Source organism: Ceratotherium simum, chromosome 1 (assembly GCF_057802395.1).
Source record: "Ceratotherium simum simum isolate JZ-2026a chromosome 1, ASM5780239v1, whole genome shotgun sequence".
Classification (NCBI taxonomy): domain Eukaryota; kingdom Metazoa; phylum Chordata; class Mammalia; order Perissodactyla; family Rhinocerotidae; genus Ceratotherium; species Ceratotherium simum.
The window spans coordinates 42,908,979-42,927,979 of NC_141900.1; the positions used below are offsets into that span (position 1 = coordinate 42,908,979).

Below are 19,001 nucleotides of genomic sequence, written 5' to 3' on the forward strand. Positions count from 1 at the left end.
TTGCAGACCACCTAAAAGGCAGGAAAGTTTTCAGGAGTAGGTGCTCTCTGAATTGTGGTTCAGACCGGCCTCAGGACATGAGATGAAAATGGGGAGAAGCAAGACTGGGCGTGAAGAGAGTGGGGCACCTTTGTCTTCTTCATGGCAGAGGCAGCCCGTTCTCGGGTGGCTGGGGAGGGGCCTCGAGGTGGCCCCCCCAAGGAAGCCCCTGGCTGGCCAGGCACACAGGCCGCTTAAAAGAGAATCAGGCAGCAGCTGCTTCTCCTTAAACCAGAGAGGTGGCCGAGGGGGCTTTGTGTGAGCCCGGATCAAAACAGGCCTATAAAGAGGGATCAAGAGGCTGGCCAAGTGGATTGCAGATGGGAAATGGAATTGAATTTTTTTTTTTTTTAATGAAAATGTAAAGAAAATTCGGGGAGAAAAATGCCTCCATGTGCAATTCTTTCCTTTTATTTGTAGCAAAGCCTGTCCAACCACCACAATCCTCGGGTCCCCTTCACCCACAGATCGACTTTAAAATGCAACTTGTTAGTATTTAAAGTGATCCGTTGAACAGAGAAGACCCCCCACCCCCCTGGCCCTCGCCCCCTAGCCCCCACCAAGCTCCCCGGGCCTCCAGCCCCGATGGAGGAGTCAGCCGCGCCCGCTTCAGCTCCTTACTGCGCTGCTGGGGGTTTCCACGGCTGCAAACAAACGTGACCCCCGGATGAAACTATGAGTCTTTAATCCGCATTCCACACAGGGCAGCACCATTCAGCAACCATTAATCCAGTGCTTACAAGGTGACTCGAGGGTGCTGATTACTGGGGAGACAGAAGATATGGGGAAATAGGGACCCCGTTCAGTGGGGTTGCAACACCTAGTGGTGCAGGCAGATGCACACAGCACAACCTTAGAAGGCCAGCCAGAGCACAATGCATGCTCCGATCGGGAGACAGGAGAGGGGCAGGAAAGGAATGGTCAGGGAGAGACGAGGGGCAGTTCCTCAAAGGGAAAATCCTCAAAGGCTACACTTGGAGAAGTCCCTGTGGAGGAGGTGGGACTGAGAATGCTCCTGAGGGGTGGGTAGCATTGTGATGGCAGCTGAGGATAAGGCGAGGGGGGCGTCCTGGGTGGAGTGCACAGCAAATGCACAGGCCCAGAGACAAGAGCGGGGCTTAAGGGTACAGCAACCCTCCTGTGGATGTGTGGAGGGCAACGAGGTGGGGCCCTGGGGCTGTGTCTTGATCGCCTCAAAGACCACGAATCCAGGCTGAGGGGTTGCTAAGTGAGAGTCTGACAAACTAGACTCTGTGGGCGGTCTGTGCTGACCGGGAATTGAGCAGAGCGACAGGAGCTACACAACTCACTGAGTCCCCAGACCCGTTTCACCAGCAGGTCTCTCACACACCGAGGAGACCTCCTTCAGCAGTCCTGGCTCCAGCCCCCTGGCTGTCTTGTAGAGGACGGTGGCTTTTGCAGGGGCATCAGAAGGAGCTGGGAAGCCCAGTGTTCCCGTGTGTTTGAGGAAGTGGCCCCTGGAGACCCTTTCAGAGCTGGGGACCGAGGCTGCAGGAGCGCAGCAGAGGCTTCCCTGGCCTAGCTGAGCACGTAGCATTGTGTCCTGGCTAATCATCACTTCTACCTCCACTCAGGGCCACTGGCTCACTGAAAGGGGTGTCATGGGTTTCTGCGGATATGTGTGGCCTCTCAGCATGTCACTGGTGACGCGAGAGGGGAGGAGAGGCGCAGGCTCAGGAGTCTAACACTGGTGGAGTGTCTGACCCGCTTATGTGCCCACATGCAAAACTGCCGCTCCCCGCTCCGCCCAAGCCAACAGAAGCGCACGGCCTCCTCCCCGCGCTGCCGTATCTGGGGGATGCATGGGGTGACGTCAGTAGCTTCATGCAGGTGGGACCCAGCCTCCTCCTCTGTCCCTCTCCAGCCCTCACCCCCAAAGCACCTCCCCACTGAGTCTCCACAACAAACTCATTTATTAACTTTGCGTGTCAAATATTTTTTCTGTTTAATTAAAAAAAAAAAACCAAACAGTTAATGTCACAAAGGGCTCCAGAAATACATGCTTTTGAATTCCAGCCATGGAGAGGACAAAAGGAGACACGTATCTGCAGATATGGCTGCTTTCCATAGAAAGGTTCACGGAGCGGAGACCAGCCCAGCCCTTCTGCCTGTGTGAGAACACACAGCCCACTGGGCAAGGGCTGGGGGACAGAGTCTTTGGTTGGCCAGAGCTTCGTCCAGAGCTCCCTGGAAGGTGGCTTGGCAGGAAGGGGGCGTCTTCCTGCAGCCCCCCTCAAAGGGGGACAGAGGCAGGCGGTACAAGAGGAGGCACTAAAGTTTCATTAGCCTCCAGCTGCCTCTGAGGCTGTAGGACACAATATTTAAACCTAACACTAAGTAGGTTTATGATCTGAACTTGGATCTCACAGTAGCTGAGTGACACATCAGCAGCCACAATGCGGGTGTCGGCAGGAGAGTGGCCGGCCTGGAAACCGCTCCTAGACAATCCTGTATTGTTTAGGTCCACATAGAGAGTACACTAAAACCCTTTATACCAAATAAGAGTAAATAATTATACCAATATAAACAGGGCCTTGGACCCTTTCATTTTATTAAAATGGCACGTAAATAGTAAAACAGTATACTGATCACTTCATACATCTGCGAGCCCCCAGGTGCGCTGCTGAGGGGTGGGACGTGGGCTCCCTCCCGGAGCTGCAGACTCATGCATTGAGCAATTCATGTTCTTTATCGGTTTTCCCGACAGCATCAGGATTTGATAATGGGTCGAGGTCAGCAAAGAGGCTGAACCAGGCAGTCAGGTCCGAGGCAGCCTTGGCAGGCTCTGGGGAGAGAAGAAGAAACATCAGCACACCCACCTTCCAGACGCCCACCTCCGCCCTGCCGCACGCAGTTGGGTCCAGGCTCATCTTGAAAAGGGAGGATGCTCAATCAGACAAATCCCATAACACTCTGGCTCTAAAATGAGTTAGGGAATTCCATCTTCCCCTGTTGGTTGGCTGAGTAACATTTCTAAACTATGGCCTAAAACTCAGTGAAGAACGAGCTCTTGTGTTAACACCCCTGCACCCCAACCCCAAGCAGATGGCCACAGCCCACAGAGTTGCCTAAAACTTCAGACCCTGCCGCTCCACCACAAGCAAGAAATATCATAGTTATTTCAGAAGTCAGACTGAATGGCTGGGGAAGCAAAGTGCCTTCCAGTGTCCACTGGAGGAATCTTTTCAAATCTGCTGGGTCAAGAGAAATACTACAGCCACTCTTTTCAGGCTTTAAAGCAACAGGCCCAGAAGGGGTTGGCGCTTAGGGCTTCTCTTCTGTCAGAGTCACCGCCTTCACCCCTCTCCTGTCAGAGGAAGGAGGCCCTTGACATGCCTTCCCTTCTCCCATGGGCTCTAAAGCGCCCCACAGCCCTCAACCTTCAGCCTCCCTGCAGCACTCCCCTCAGCTGCTCTTTCCCTGAAACACCTGCCCTGACTTCCTGAATACCAACATTATAGAGCCAAATTATTTTCCAGATGAGGAGAACATTTTCAAAAGAGTGCCTGATGCAAGTGATTTCTAAGTAAGTAGGGGATTCCTCTCTATATAAATCATCCCACATGAGCATCTAAGTTCATTGGCTTGGATGACCCATGCTTTTTTCCTTCTCCAACAGGTGGGGAGTTTCAAAAGCATGAAGAAAATGTCTCTCTGACCGGTTCTCCTTCAAGCTGAGAGCAGCTAGGAATGTGCTTGCCATCTGGCTGAAAAGAATCTCAAAAAATACTGGGAGGACAAGTTGCTCAGAGTGGTTATATTAGAGTGATGGGATTACACCACCATAAACAGGGCCTTTGGTCTTTAATAAAATGGCACTGAAATGTTAAGACAGTATACTGATAGCTTTATACTTCTGATTCCCCTCCCTTTGGCTTTTTTTAAACATCTCCTGCAGCTATATTACCTTATAATGAGATAACAATGCATCTATTACAGAGATAGGTTACTGCAAGCAAGACTAGTTAGTAATATGCAAGTTATTACCATGTGACACTAATTGAATTCCATGTGCAGTTAGCCCTCAAAATACATGGTTTATTTTGATGTGATAAACTAAGACTTGAGAGATCTCAACATAGCTTGGTTGGGGTGGGGGAAAAAACAACTAAAAAAAGGGAGTAAGTTGTCTTTCTTTAATCATGTAGGAGATCGCACAAGGAAATTGTATGGGGCAAAATGATTTAGGAGGATTAGCCTATTCTGGATAGAGAATATCAAGATATCTTAGAGATATCTCCAGTGAAAATACACTACATGCTCACTTCCCCTTCCTCCTAACCTCTGAGTGGGCGTGGCCCTGCTGTGCAGAGTCAGGTGACTATAATTTGGGGCAATCCTCACATTCCCCAGACCTCCATTGTTGGAGGGAAAACCAGATGCAACTATCTGCACAACACCTAAAAGAACATCATGGGAATGCCTTTTGATGATAACAGACACTTCCTTTAACTTCCTGTGGTCAACACAGGGAAAGTGGGTGTGAACCAAAGGAAGAGAGAGAGCCACAAATACAGATGAGATCTTCAGTCAAACAGATGTTCCCTTTGGGGGCCTGTCTCAAAGGAGAATAGATCTCATGAACAACTAAGAAACTCGGTTCTTTGCGAGGAGCACTAATTAAATGCCTCGTTTGGTGGTGGCAGTGGTATTCTCAGCTAAAGACAGCAAACTTCAGGGGTCTTTCCTACTATGCTGTTTCTACCCAGTCTTGGGGAGCACCCAGTCACATGGAGACAGATATATTTGATTCCTCCTCATTAAATTTGAAAAAAGGAATTATGAATTAGGACATTAAGCCAGAAAAAAAGTCAGAATGTAATTCTTAGGATTATGCAAAACTCCGCACCCTTGTAGCCTCTGTTTGAACCCTAAGTGCTCAAATGGAAATTAGTAAAGGAATATGGAAAATAGTGTTAGGCCAGTGGAAAGGAAGGGGACTGTCATTTCAGGGGGATGAAACACTGATTACCTTTCGCTGCAGGGCTGTTGTCATTTGGACTGCTTGCCTTTGCTGCTGGCCATGGAGGAGGAGGATTGACATTGCTCTCTGCCCAGCCTAATGTTCAAAACCAGAGCTCGTTAGATCTAGGGAACAGCAGTCACACTGTGCCACCAGTTGCTGGGCACACCTGGCTCTCAACCACAGTGGCCTCCAAAGAAAGGGAAGAGGGTGGTGTGACAAGACCCTGGTCCCATGTTCCTCATACCTGAAGTACGTTTTAGGGGAGAGCAGATATGCATAATCATGCCCAACTCAAATGTATGGAAAACTAGGAAAAAGATTGGATTTTGAAAAGCAAAGGAGAAACTGCTAAGGTTAAAGCATTTTTGCCCATTTTTCTTCTCAAGTAACCTCATTTCATGGTCACACCAAAGATTATCAACAGTGTTCCAAGGACATCAAGTGTCTTGTTTTTCTGTCACTAATGGGGAAAGCTTTAAAAAGTGAACACTATTAAATGTGGCAATAGGACTAGTAAACTGCAGGTCTTCTCTACTTCTAGTATGATCCAGTTCATTTATTTTCTACACAGCTAACTTAAATTGGTAAGTCTAGTTACTATAGATAAATGGCAGTCCAGCCCAAATATATGAGGGGTAAGGAAGCCCCCCTTTAACTCGATGCCATACCCTTACAATGGCATTTAGCTTGTATAACCCAAAATTCTGTAAAGCCCCTTGTGCTCTGCCTGCTCTAACGATTCAGAGGCATTCAGCAGTCCTGCTTTGTGGGGAGCAAGCCCAGTTCCCCACAGCATTTCCCGTCTGTGCTGGATGTTTTGGCATGACTCACATCTAATTTAGAACTTTACCATATGCCTCTCTGCACGTCTGCCCTCTTTGTGTGTTAAGTCCTGTCTTCTCAATGAAACAAGGAATTGTTTCTTCAATGTGCTCCAACATACATAAACACAGTACAGGTAGGTGTTTGTGGACTAAGTCCATTGGTTGATTCTCACTGTGAAATGTGGACCATCAGGCATTGCATCACTGTTGGGTCCATCATAGTTAAAACTGTACCCTTTTACTTGGATGCTCTGGTTGCAGTGTTTTCTACAGAAAAGGTTTTGTCTCTGATAAGGTCCTCATGAGACATCACATTTGGAGGGCAGAGTTCAGCTGAGGCAGTGAAACAATTTCTGGAGCAAGAAAGCCACTCAGTATACGCCACAAAAATGACAGGATTTAATGCTGTTCATTTACCCTGCCATTCTAAGATTCATAATTATGGACTTAATTATAGAATTATACTATGTTTATAAGTTTGCATTTTTGTCTCATCTCCTAGAGGTGTGAGCCCCTTGAAGGCAAAAACCACGTATTATTCATCTTTACATCCCTTAGCGTACTGCCTGTCACAAAATGGGTGCTGAATTAAGAGAACCTATTGAAGAACTCTTTTAAAGCATGAGAAGTATACTTATGAAGCATTATTTTAAGCAATGGCAAAGCAATGCTTGGCACAGTAGATGCTATAATACTCACTGGTTGAATTATTTCATTTTAGGCAAGTGGCATACAAACTTCTCTATGAAGACAAACCAATGACAAATGAAACAGGTGGCCCGTGACCTATTTATTGGGTCTAAAACAATGAAAACTATATAGAGGACTTTGAAAAGTATTGTTATCCATTGGAAAGGTACTTGAACATGTAGTTAACATAATTCATAAACAATCAAAAGCACCAGATCTTGAAGGAACTTTCTGGGGTGAGGGAAACGTTCTAACACTGGACTGTGGTGATGGCTGCACAATATAAATTTACCAGAAATCCTTGAACTGTTCTCCTAAAATGGGTGAATTTTATGCTATGTAAATTATAGTTCAATAAAGCAGTTTTTAAAAATGACCAGTATTTGGTGTAATCCAGGAGTAACATAACTACCCTGGTTCCTAGAAAATTGGCCCATGAGCATTTTCCTTCTAAACCAAAATCACATAAAACAGTGGTAAACGTGGAAAGTCAAAATTGCAGTTCCATTGTGTGCCAAATAAAGCTGAAAGAGGTAGACTCTAACGGTGTAAATTTTACCCTATTCCCTACAGTCCTCTCCCTGACACTAAGTGTAGTCCCACCTTTGCGCAGCAGAGCCCGAGCAACCTTTCCACAAGCCCCTGCAGCCTGGCCTCGACCTCTTAGAGCAGTGGTTCTCCAAGAGCGGTGCCCACACCAGCAGCATGGGTATCACCTGTGAGCTGGTCAGAAATGCAAGTTCATGGGCAAGTCCTGACCTACTGAATCAGAATCCCTGGAGGTGGAGCCCAGGAAACTCTTAACAAGCTCTCAGTGATTGCCATGTAAGTGTAAGTCTGGCAAGCACTGCCATAGATGGTCTCCAGGGAGGCTGCCAGGGTCACCATCTCCATCAGGATCACAGTCATCTTGGTTGAGGCCAGAGCCGGGACAAGGAGACAGGCCCTCCCAGGAAACAGAGGGGTCTGCTTCAGGACCCCACCTCCCTAGGTCCTGCAGCCTTAACCCCTCCCTGATCTCTGTATGCTGTTTGATATAGTGGGAACTCAACAATGTAATTCTTCCCATTTCAAAAATATGCACAATATTCATTTTTTAAAAATGCCTACAGAGAACACTGGAAAAGAGAGGCAGGTTCAAAGCATTATATTTTTCAGAGTATAAAATGGAACACATTTCTAAAGGAGGCAGAAATAAATCTCCACGTCAAAATGGAGCTCCCTCCACTTTCTGTAATGAGCATGCTCCCGAAAAGTTACAAATAAGTAAAGTGTCTGTGTATCAAATTTTAAAAGTACCAGAAATACAAATCATATTTTCAAGCCTATCATTTCAAGGATTATAATGGCAGATTCCTTTATAAAGACAATAAATGTCTTCCAGTTGGATTCCTTTGTAACTATGGATTTTTGAACATTGCTCACCTAAACACTTATGAATCATACAAGCAACATCTACAATCTATGGATTTGGGGGCTTCTCTGCAGCAGAGGACATGAAGGAGGATGAGTCCTCTTTGGGGACTAAGATGATGGGGACAGTATACCTCAGAATTTTCACAAAGACACAGGGTGTCATTATTCCCTTGTCCATAGTGTGAAGCAGAAACAACAGCCAGTTTGCCGAGTCACATTCTCTCCTCTGAACAGCTATTAGGCATAAGTCTAACAATCCGACTATAAGTACATGAGGGGAGAAAATGGTATGGCTGTGACACTAGCTGTATATTAAAAAAAAAAAAGCAAATACTGAGCTCAGCTGCAATTTCACACCCCCTCATCACTTTGGGAATTATTTAGGGTGCAATGAGGCTAATTATGGACGGAATGACAAGCCAGGTTTCAAATGTCTTGGCTTCTGTCAGGAAAAAATGCTATTTGAAGAGAACTTTGTGTTGTTAATATTCCTGTAATTGCCATCAACTGTTCTCTAGTTGGTGTTAGTTGGCTGCAGCGTTTTTAACACGAAGGTGTGGCTAGAAAGATGTCTCCCCATCTCAGAGTAACTGTGTCAGGAGACGGGCGCTGGGGGTGGGGGTAGGAGAACACCGAGACGTTCCTAGCCCTCAGTTCCTTTGATACATCAACTGTGCTACCCATTTGCAGGAAACACATATAAAATTTTATTGGAGCAATCCCGCCCCCTTTACTTACATAAGGGAAAATATAAATCAGCCAGAAATAACACTGGCCAGCTAGAGCAGTGAATGAAGCCAAGATAACACTACCCAGAGTAGCACTTTACCATGAAGGTCATTTCACCAGCTGGGAGAGCAGAAGCCCAGACTGGGTTGAGGATCAAGCCTGGGACACTCTGGGGTGGGGTTGCCAGTGAAGAGGAAAGTAGAAGCACCACAGCCATGGTGGCCAGGCCTGCAGTCCACACTTCCCCTCTCTGAGCCCGTTTCCATACCTGCAAAGGGTAGATAAAACTTCCTGCCTCATTAGGTTGTTGTATGGACAAAATGGGATCATGTCGGTGACACCAGGGAGTACAGAGGCTAAGCTGAATCTAGACTTTTGTATAGCTCAGCAGACATGAGGATCAACTCCTAAGATTGTCTTAGGATTGTTTTCTTTTAACGTAGTGATTCAGTGTCAGTTGCTCTCTCCCTCCCTTCCTGCCATCCATCCATCCATCCAGCCAGCCAGCAAGTCTTTTTCGAATATCTATTGTATTCCAGGAACTGAGCTATATTCTGGAAATATGAGGGTAAGCAACACAAATATGGGCCCTGCCCATAACAAATTAAAGCAAGAGACAGAAAATTAAATCAATTTTACAATGAGATGAGATAAGAGGAATGATTAAGCACTGGATGTAAAGGGAATGGAGAGCAGAAGCAGCTAACGTTGACTTCTGGGGAGAGGCGGGAGTCAAGGAAGTCTCCCTGGATGAAAGAACATTGAAGCCGAGACCCTGGATGAGAAGTTAGCCACGTAAAGCAAGCATCACGGGTGTGCAGGTCGGCGGCATGCTCTAAGGGGAGGGGAGTGCATGTGCCAAGGCCCAGCGGTGGGGAGATGGGCTCACTGAAGTTCACTATGGCTGGAGTCCAGCTTACTGACATAATACATGGTTCTCCAGCAGAACAATGTCAGTAAGTCATGCTAAGTAAAGGTGTGGGCAGCGATGAGACCTGGGTCAGGTCCTAAAGGATCTTGTAAGCCAAGCTGAGGAGTTGAGACCTTATGTGAATGGTGAATAAAACAGCAACAACTTGGCAAGTCACAAGACCTTGCCGGGATTCCTTGATTTCCTCATCTATAAAATGAGGGTGGAGTAGATGGTCATCAAGGTTCCTTCTGTGGACTAATGGAGGCACTTGAATTCTACAGATACCCAAGAATTGCGGATGCTCCTCAGCAGGCTTAGAAAGTGCTGCTGCTTTGATGGAACAAACAATTCCATTGGCTCATGCCGAGAGTGCCTGCTCTGTGTAGAAACTATCTTTAAATGTGCCACACAGTCTTTTCCTTCACATTATTCCATTTGAGTCACAGAAATATCAGTTACCTGGAGCCAGGCTAAGCCAGGAACAGCAAGAGGTGAGCTCTGGTTGGGGAAAAGGGAGTTTGAGATAACCCAAATTTTGACATTACATTAGCCTTAACTGGAAACCCACCCAGATGGCAACAGCACCTTGGAATTGGGTAAAACAAAAGAATATCCAGAAGGAAGGAACACAGGGCTGTATGTTTGTAAGAATCTGGAACAAGACTTCTAACTTGGGTTTACAGAATACCAAATTAAAAAGATATCCTGGTGCATGTAAGTTGAGCAGATGGTAATCTTTTCAGTATCAGCGTCTATTTCTAAATTAAATTTGTGTGTTGTTGGAGAATCGAGAAGAATGTCGAATGAGGCCTATCAGCCTTGCTTAGTCTCTCCCTCAGGCAGCCCCTCTGGCTGGCTCTCCCCCTACTCACTTCAGCAGGCCTCAGGGAGGGACAATTTTCTCGTCACTGTATGACCCAGGAAACCCCAGCCCCATCATGCTTGTAACTTCAGAAACTTTTAAAAATCCTAGCTAAAATTAATGCCATCCTTGAATTTTCAGCACAACTTGGTCCTAAATTAAGTTCCTCTGTTTTGTTCTCCTAGAGCTTGAAGAGAGTGGGGAGGAAGATATAATTGTTCTCTCACTAAATCCTCCTTCCTTTCCATTCCCCCAGAGCACTGAGGAGTAGAGGGAGAAAAGAAGCCAAAGAAGAGAGGGAGGGAGGGAGAGAAAAGTGGGGAGAAGGGGGGAGAAGACTGAAGAGATGACGAGGGACAGGGAGAGGACGAATGAGAGCAGAATGTGGCGTGTGGAAGAGTGTGGAGGTGGCTGTGGCTGTAGCCTGGAGCGGTCCACCTCAGTCCTCCTGACACTCTGACCCTGAGGATACAGCTCGACCTGGACCTCACAGAGAGCTAGGACAACGGTGGCGAGACTGGGCACGAGTGCGCCAGAGTGAATGTGTGGGCGGACGGCTGCCAGAACAGGTGAAAATTTTGTAGACAATCTCAATTTCAAAGATTCTATTCTGGAACATCATCCAACTTTTGTGGTTGACACAGACCCTGCCTCCCCACACCCACATTCTTCCTCCACGACAACCCCATTATCCCTGTCCCTGTGTGTGCCCAGGCCCAGGCTAATCATTACAAGTCCTGGTCCTCCAGGAGCATCCCAGGAGAGGTCTGAAGGGAGCTGTCGGGGAAGCACGTTTGCCGTCAGAGACATGGTACTGAGAAGCCGCAGAACAGAACGGTGGAAGGCACAGATTCCCGAGTCAGATGGCTCAGCTTCACAAGCCAGCCTGCCTCCTGCCGCACGTACCATCTCGGGCACATGACTTAGCCGCTCTCCTCCCCGGTTTCCTGGGCTATACGGTGGAGCTGATGACAGCACCTGCCTGGGGAGGGGGTGGTGAGGACTGAGTAAGTTAATGGACACAAAAAGCACACAGGATGGTGCTTGGCATGTAGCATGTGCCATACGGGGTGCCAGTTATCATTATTTCACCAGCTACAAATGGCAGATCCACAGAATCACACAATTTTGGACCTCAGCATCTCTGAGTGGGGGTTAACCCAGGGACAAGAAGCTGACACTTGTGGAGAGGTGGAAGGTGCTCCATTGGATGACAAGAGTCTCTCCTGATAGATTATTTAGTGAGTCTAATACTTCATATTACAGACGAGAAGGCAAAGGCCCAGACAGTTTGGCCAGACCAATTGTTGCCGAATGAGTGAGGGGAAGGGAGTTTGCAGAATAAAACCCAGGCTCTGACTCCCTACCACTGTGTGTCTCATTGAGCCAATGTAGTTTGATTATTTACTTATTTCAGTGGTGTTTTTTTTTTTTTTGTGAGGAAGATCGGCCCTGTGCTAACATCTGCCAATCCTCCTTTTTGCTGAGACAGACTGGCCCTGGGCTAACATCCGTGCCCATCTTCCTCCACTTTACATGGGATGCCGCCACAGCATGGCTTGCCAAGAGGTGCGTCGGTGCGCGCCCGGGATCCGAACGGGCGAACTCCGGGCCGCTGCAGCGGAGCGCGCGCACTTAACCGCTTGCGCCACCGGGCCGGCCCCTTCAGTGGTTTTTTAATTTGGTTTTTGAGATGATCTGGAGAATCCAGGGAAGCAGTTTCAATACAAGGTGTTAAAAGTTTAATAGTTATTTAGCTACTTCTGCAATTCATGTAAATAGATGGATTTTCTAGACCATGAATGCAATGGGAAAAAAAAAATCTAGAGCCAACATTCATCTTTTCCTCTTTTTCAGGGGGGTGCGGAGAGTCCTGACAAAGCAGAGAATGTGGTTGTGATTGGATTACATGACCAATCATGGAAGCAGGGAGTGTGGTCTCTCTTTGTACCCCCTAGGTTTTGAAGGTTCCCTGAGTCAGGGGGCAGCACCAGGGTGGAGCTGCGGGAGCGCCTGCCGGGAATCATAGGTGTGGGAAGCTGAATGGGCTTCCTCTTTCAAACACTTAAGTTCCACTTTTTTTTTCTGTCATTTTGAGTTCCACAGACATTCAGTTTGTGACTGTTGACATGTGAAGGAAATAGGAGAACTCAGGTTACAAAATAACTCCTTTCACGTTGATCTTGACAGAACCCAGGAGAGGAAAGGACACTTTTAGCAGACAGAATAATCCTTTTAAACAGTATATCAGATCATGTCCATCCTTAGTCCAGGATGCTGTGATGGGTCCCAATTTCACTTGGGCTGAAAAAAGGGCCCAAGTTCTTCCAAAGGCTATGAGGCACATGTGCCCAGCCTCCGCTCCTCTCTGAGGGCCTCTCCCCTCACTCCAACCACAGTGCTCTTCCTGCAGACCCTCGACCACACCAGGCACGACCTCTCTTCTGCACTGGCACAGGGGTTCCCTCTGCCCCAATCTCCGCATGGCTAATGCTCTCACCTCCTGCAGGTCTTTGCTCAGATCTCATCTTCTCACTGTGAATCCTGTTTAGTTCTGCAGCCTGACTTACCCCGCCATCCCCCTAACACTATTTCTGGCTCTACTTTTTCTTTTTCTCCATAACATTGATCACCTTCTGGAACCTACTTTGTGATTTTCTTCTTTATTATGTTAATTTTTCGTCATCTCCTCTCCATTAGAACGTGAGCTCCAGGAAGGCAGAAGTGTCTGTTTTGTTCTCAGATGAATCCCCAGTGCCTGGCACCCAGAAAGACCCATAAACATCTGTTGAATGAATGAGAAACTTGCACAAGTGCTAGAAGGGTGGCAACCTCAAGTGAGATTCTGTTTGCCTGAGAAATGAATGGCCTTCCTCTGCAGGACCTCTTTCTCTTTCCACGGTAGGAGCTGGCATTTCTCTCTAGCTGTCAGAACACCTCCCTCCTTAGACCCAAGTGTGGCCTTGTGCCTTTCCTTTGGACTTGCGGCAAGGCTGATGTGCAAAGCCCACGGCCACTGCTCTTGTCATAGCCATCAGGCACAGTTCCGGGCACCCAGCCTTGGGCCCTGAGCTGAGATCTTCTCACTCTGCCTGCTCAGGAAGAGGGCGTGGGGCTCAGACTTCTGGGCTGTCACATGGAGCACTCACAAGTGAATGGCCCTCAGCCACCCCTGTTAAGTAGGAGCACTGCCATCACAGTTCCCTGTCCGTAGCAGGGGCTCTGGTGTCTCCAACGCTGGGGCCCGAGTGGGTTCATGCAGCAGCAGAGCTGGAGAGTCTCCAGCAGCCCCGAGATCTGTGTTGTGGATCCTGGCTCTGGCCTTCCGACTCTCCCATGGCTTGTTAGCACCTCCACCACAGGTGGGTGGGGGTGAAACTCAAGTCATGGCAGCATTGCTCATCTGGGGCTCCGGTGAAAGAGAAGGTGAAACCTAGGGGTGAAACTCAGGGTGGAGAAGAATTTCTGAATTTCATTTATCCCTGCTATCTCTAACTTCATTACTGAAAATAAATAAGATGGCTACAAAATAGGACTCACAAAGGAAGACAGAAGGAATCATGTATTTCATAAAAAAGAGGGAAGACTTTTTTTTTGTCTTGTCCACCAACTCTTGCTGTGTCCATGATCTCATCTCCAAAGACCTGAGATTTTTTTTAATAGCCCATAATTACTTAATCATTCCAGCTCTGCTGTTTGTTCTCAGCTCTAAGTGCCAGATAAACATGGTATTTATTAAGGAGATGGTCTAAATTCACAGCAAAACCAAAACAATTTGAGAATTTCTTAACAGTGATTCCTGTCTTACAATTAAAATGACATGAAAGGAGGAAAAAAGTGTTGAAATACTAGAAAATGGTTTCCTTCCTGAGGTCTGTTTAGAAACTCAAAACTTAAAAATTTAGATTTCAACCTGAGTTTTAGTTTTTGTACTCTAAATCAACATGCTCCCCATGCCAGCAATTCGCAACCAGCATGTGGGCTACTGGTGAGCCTCAGCGTTAAGTTAAACCCTTACCAATGTTGCCGACCACTTTTGATCAGGGTGGAAACTCAATTTCTGCTTTGGCTGAGAAGCATGGGACCGTTGGGCCATGTGTTTCAAGCAGAATAGGAATAGCTGAGTTGAGGGCATACTCAGGGTAGGGATGGGCCAGGATAGAGAGAGAGCAAGAGTAAGATAAACTTAGTGTGAAAAGAGTTAAGAAGCCCAGTGTAACATCAGTTGGCACCCAGAAAGAGGGTATGTCTACAGGAGAATGTGGAGAACTTTGTCTCGTGCGTATATGGGAGAACTCAGCTAGGGCGATGGCCAGGCAGGGACGGCTAAGCCACCAGGTCCATGAACCGTGAAGGCCATGTGACCCTCTCAAGTATGCCATGAAAAAGTCTAAAATCAAAGTCAGACAATAAGATTGAGAACCATCCCTCTAACCTTTTATTAATAGAAAATGTTAACACGGGGAGAAAATTATGAGAAGGAGTAGATTTGAAACCCTGCAACATGTCTTAAAGCTGGAATATGAATCTGAGATTTCAGCTAAAAAGTTACCAGATATAACTGAGAAATACAAAAACAGAAAAACAAAAAAAAGACACTGGATATAAAATAAAAATCAGAAAATCCAAAAAAAGACAAAGATAGCATAGGCCTTTGGGTTAAAAAAACAACAAAGAATGAAGAAATAAAAACACCCCATTTCAATCCCCGCAGTACATACCTTGTAGCGAGGCATGTAAGTCTTTCATATTTTGGTCTAAAAGCTGCGAAGGGAGGAATCCCGAGCCTGCCTGGGGCTTGGGGTCAGGCTCTCCTGGGGCCACAGTGGGCGCTGGCTCCTTCAGCCGACCGTCTCCAAACACAGCAGCCCACTCTTCGCTGAACTCGCCCTCTTCCAGCGAGGAAGCATTGAAGATCTCACTCAATAGCAGCAGGTCATCTTTGTCAGCACCTTCAGGTTCCAAGGTCCCTGCCATTGGGCCCAGGCAAGCTGATTAAAGTAACAGAGCACAAAACACATCACCACCAAGGGCCCAAGCCCTTGGGAATAAACGCAGGGGGGTTGGGATGAGGCAAACTGGAGAGATAGCTAGATTTAAGAAAAGTTCATCAAAATATAAATTAATCCCATTATAGCCTCTCTTAAAAAATTTCAGAATTAAATTTCTAGTTCCCTTCTCCCTTATCCCTCTTCCTTCAAGGCAAGTTCAGTTACTGAACATCATTAGAATTGCACTGAAATAGTTTCCACAAAAACTCTAGGGTTTTGGTTTTTCCTTAATATAAAAGCAAATTTACCATCAAAACATTTCTCAGATATGAAACAAAGCCAGGATTGAAGGCATGTTGGAGCTCTTCATTCCTTGTTTGTATAGGTTCCTGCATCTTCCCACACAACAAGCCCTAAACCCACAGCCAACACGCCATGTTGCAGCCTGCCCTGCCATCCAGGATGTGGAGAGGACCCCCTCCATGCCCTGATTGGCCCAGGAAGGAGAGGGGGGCGGAGGATGTAGGAAGTCCCACAATGACCAAGAAAGGCATCCTTGCTTCTTTTCTCCTTTGCTGCAGCCCAACTGCAGAAAGCAAAGAAAGGGAGTTCTGCTTTGCCACAGGGCAGCAGTGAAAGAACGATGGGAAGACAGGGCAAATCACAGAACCACCTAGAGGATGAACTTCAGAGGCCAGAGACACAGCTCTGAAGGTTGGAATGAGCACTGGACCAGAACAGGAGGCCCTGGACCATCCTTTACTTGCTGTGTGACCTCAGCAAGACCCTTAACCCCTGTGGGCCTCTGTTTTTTCATCTATAAAATTATAATATTAATAACACCCACTTTGGAGTATTGTCAGGAAGACCAAAAGAAATTCAACCTTCAACATCATTGTCTATCCAGAAGGAGGACTTTAAAGAAGAGATCCATTCTCACAATATGAACACTGACTACTGAATACAAGTAGAATAGGGGCATTACTATCAGAAATCCTATAACAATTTAGTTTTCTACATATTTTGGAAACCAAGAACTGACGGTTTTATCAACTGTGACTTTGTTGTGGTATCTAATTGCCACTTGGAAACTGTAAACATTTTTGTTGTAAGTCATAAAGAGAAGGAACAATCATGATTTATATTTTCTCTCAGCTATATTGCAATTCTGATACTGTCATATTAAGTGAGATTAACAGGTTTCCCTCAAATATATGAGATAATTCGTAAATTAAAGCTTTATTTTTTTAGAAGAAGCTTTTCTGTTGGCTCTATTGGATCTATTTTTAACCACATTTTATATAAAGAGCTACAGATTGAGGGGAGTTTTGATGTGCTGAGCAGACCGGCTCTAAATCAGGGAGGGGAGGAATCCAGTTATCTCATATCACTGTGGTTTAAAAATAGGGGCAAAATATCACTGTAATCAGATAACTGTCTAATTTAAGCACTCTTATTGTTTGTGTTATCACAGAATTTGCTCCGAGACATAGCCTGTAGGTGTGGTGGTGAAGAGATGGGCAAAATGGCATTTTATTAACCAGGCTTCTGAGACAGCTCTGTAGTAACAGGGTAGTGCAGGAACCGCCTAGGCCTGTGCAGGGTGGGAAAGGCAGGGCAGGGCAGGCGAGACCGCCCATCTCTGTGAACAAAGACAGGAACCTTGGCTGTGACAGGGTGTGTCCATCAACAGGCATCTATGCATCCTCCCTCCCCCCTCCTCTCAATCTCTCTCAGCATCACCCTTTTTATGCATATTAACTTCACAAATCTCTGTACTTCCTACTTTCAGTTGGGACTGGAGTGCCCAAAACTTTTCTCATGGTTTACTTTCTGGCCTGACTGAAACCAGATGATTGCTGAACCAAACCCATTTTACTGGAACCAATTCAAATCGACATGTAGACCCTAGAGGAACAGACGCCTTCAAATGCGCATTGGAAATTTCGTGTTCCTCCTGGGGTCACTTTACAGCCCTCCGCTAAGTCACACCCTGGGGAAGGCTTCACTGCTTTCGTCTAGATGTCAATCCAGGGAAGATCATGACTAACATCAGCAACAACAAATAACAAACTTACAGCCTTCCAAAAATAACCACAGACTGGAAAAGCTCTATCTTCGTTTTTACTGTTTAGGCTTTTTGCGATGGTATTCAGAGTGGAGTTCTGTGGGTTTTGCTAACTTAGTGTCCCTTCCCTCCTCTTCTTTAGTTTTCCCTTTGGGGAGACACTGCCTCCCTGTGATCCTGGTGAGATACCACTTAAGATACCTCACCACGCCTCATCCCAGGTGGACTTGTGACCTTGGCTGTGGGCATATGCCAGAGGCTCCCCTGAGTTTGGTATACGGAAGCTGGAAGGAAGAGGGTTCTCTCTTTCTCTGGGATTCCAAGTTCTAAAACTGCAGTTTTGAGGCTCCCAGTGATGATGGAGCCAAACGTAGAGGGAAACAGCATCAAGAATTGGAGAGAGAATCCTGATAACACTGTCTAAGCCCCTGGATCCAGCCTTGCTTGAAGCCAGTCAACTACTGTGTCCCCAGTTACATGGACCAATAACCAATACATTCTTTTCTTTTTTTAATTTTAAAGCTAAACTATTTAGAGAAGGGTTTCTATTACTTTCAACCAAAAGATTCCTGACTAATAGTGTATACTATCGAACTCAATCTTGGTGACAGAAATGAGAAAAGTACCCGTGGTGTGGATGATATTGTCTAGAGCTAGTTCTGAATAGAGATTTAGTCTGCGGGCTACCATTGAATTTGGCCTATTACTTAGTGTCCTGGTTATTTAACAGTTAAATCAAGCTGCACAGTGGACTTTCTCTCTTTTAATAGAACTTATTTACTTAGCTAAAAGCAATGAAACTGGCACTGACTTGAACCAGAAAACACGAGAACCTCCCAATTATTGCCCTGATAATTAAGATGCTTGAAATTACTATACATAACTTGTAAGAAAAACTTAATTACAAGTAGAAAAGGACAGGTTTAGGTCTGTAACCACACAAGTCGAGACTTGAAAAATAACACTCATCAGTTGGCTCTTAAGAATCATGCTATCATTTTCTTTGGAAATAATTCAACCCCACCGTGAGAAAATGGGGACACACACAGAGATATGATAAGCTTTTTGAGAGAAGCTCTGGTAAGAGCTAGATAACTGGAGTCAGAGCTTCCGCCCATGCAGATGAGCAAGTATGGCTCTTAGGTTATGGCTCCCCATCCTGCTTTGTCTTAAAGGATGAACAAACGTGGCAGAGCTGTCAGGTGCCAAACCCACAGACACTACTCCAAGCCGCCTTCATGCTCTTGCAGGCTCTCAAGTCTCCATGTTTACTTTCATATCAGATAACCCAACCACAGACGTTACAACAAAAATAAAGGCCAACAGACATGATGTACTCAAGAGCTCACCTCTCGGCCTCCCACTCCATGACCCTTCATGCGTTCCCTCTGCCTTTCTAAGACCAGCCCTCTCTCTGCTCTCCCACTCCTTTTGGGAGCCTGCTCTGGTCCCACCATCATTCAGCTCCAGCACTGTAGTCTT

The 19,001-nt window shown here is 46.3% G+C and overlaps 1 protein-coding gene across 15 annotated transcripts in view; it reads right to left on the reverse strand.

Moving 5' to 3' along the window:
• Positions 1-1,968: 1,968 nt before the first annotated feature.
• ICA1 (islet cell autoantigen 1) overlaps positions 1,969-19,001 on the reverse strand; it is a 140,648-nt gene continuing 123,615 nt past the window's right edge. For 12 of the 15 annotated variants that reach the window (XM_087425208.1, XM_087424896.1, XM_014788205.2 and 9 more), the window contains 3 exons: positions 15,182-15,451; positions 5,033-5,119; positions 1,969-2,845 (listed from right to left, as the gene is read on the reverse strand). In XM_087425208.1, coding sequence (XP_087281334.1) covers positions 2,724-2,845; positions 5,033-5,119; positions 15,182-15,451 — 479 coding nt within the window. In that variant the 3' untranslated portion in view covers positions 1,969-2,723. The remainder of the gene's footprint in view (positions 2,846-5,032; positions 5,120-15,181; positions 15,452-19,001) is intronic. The other 3 variants (XM_087425284.1, XM_087425080.1, XM_087424672.1) reach the window with 2 other exon arrangements.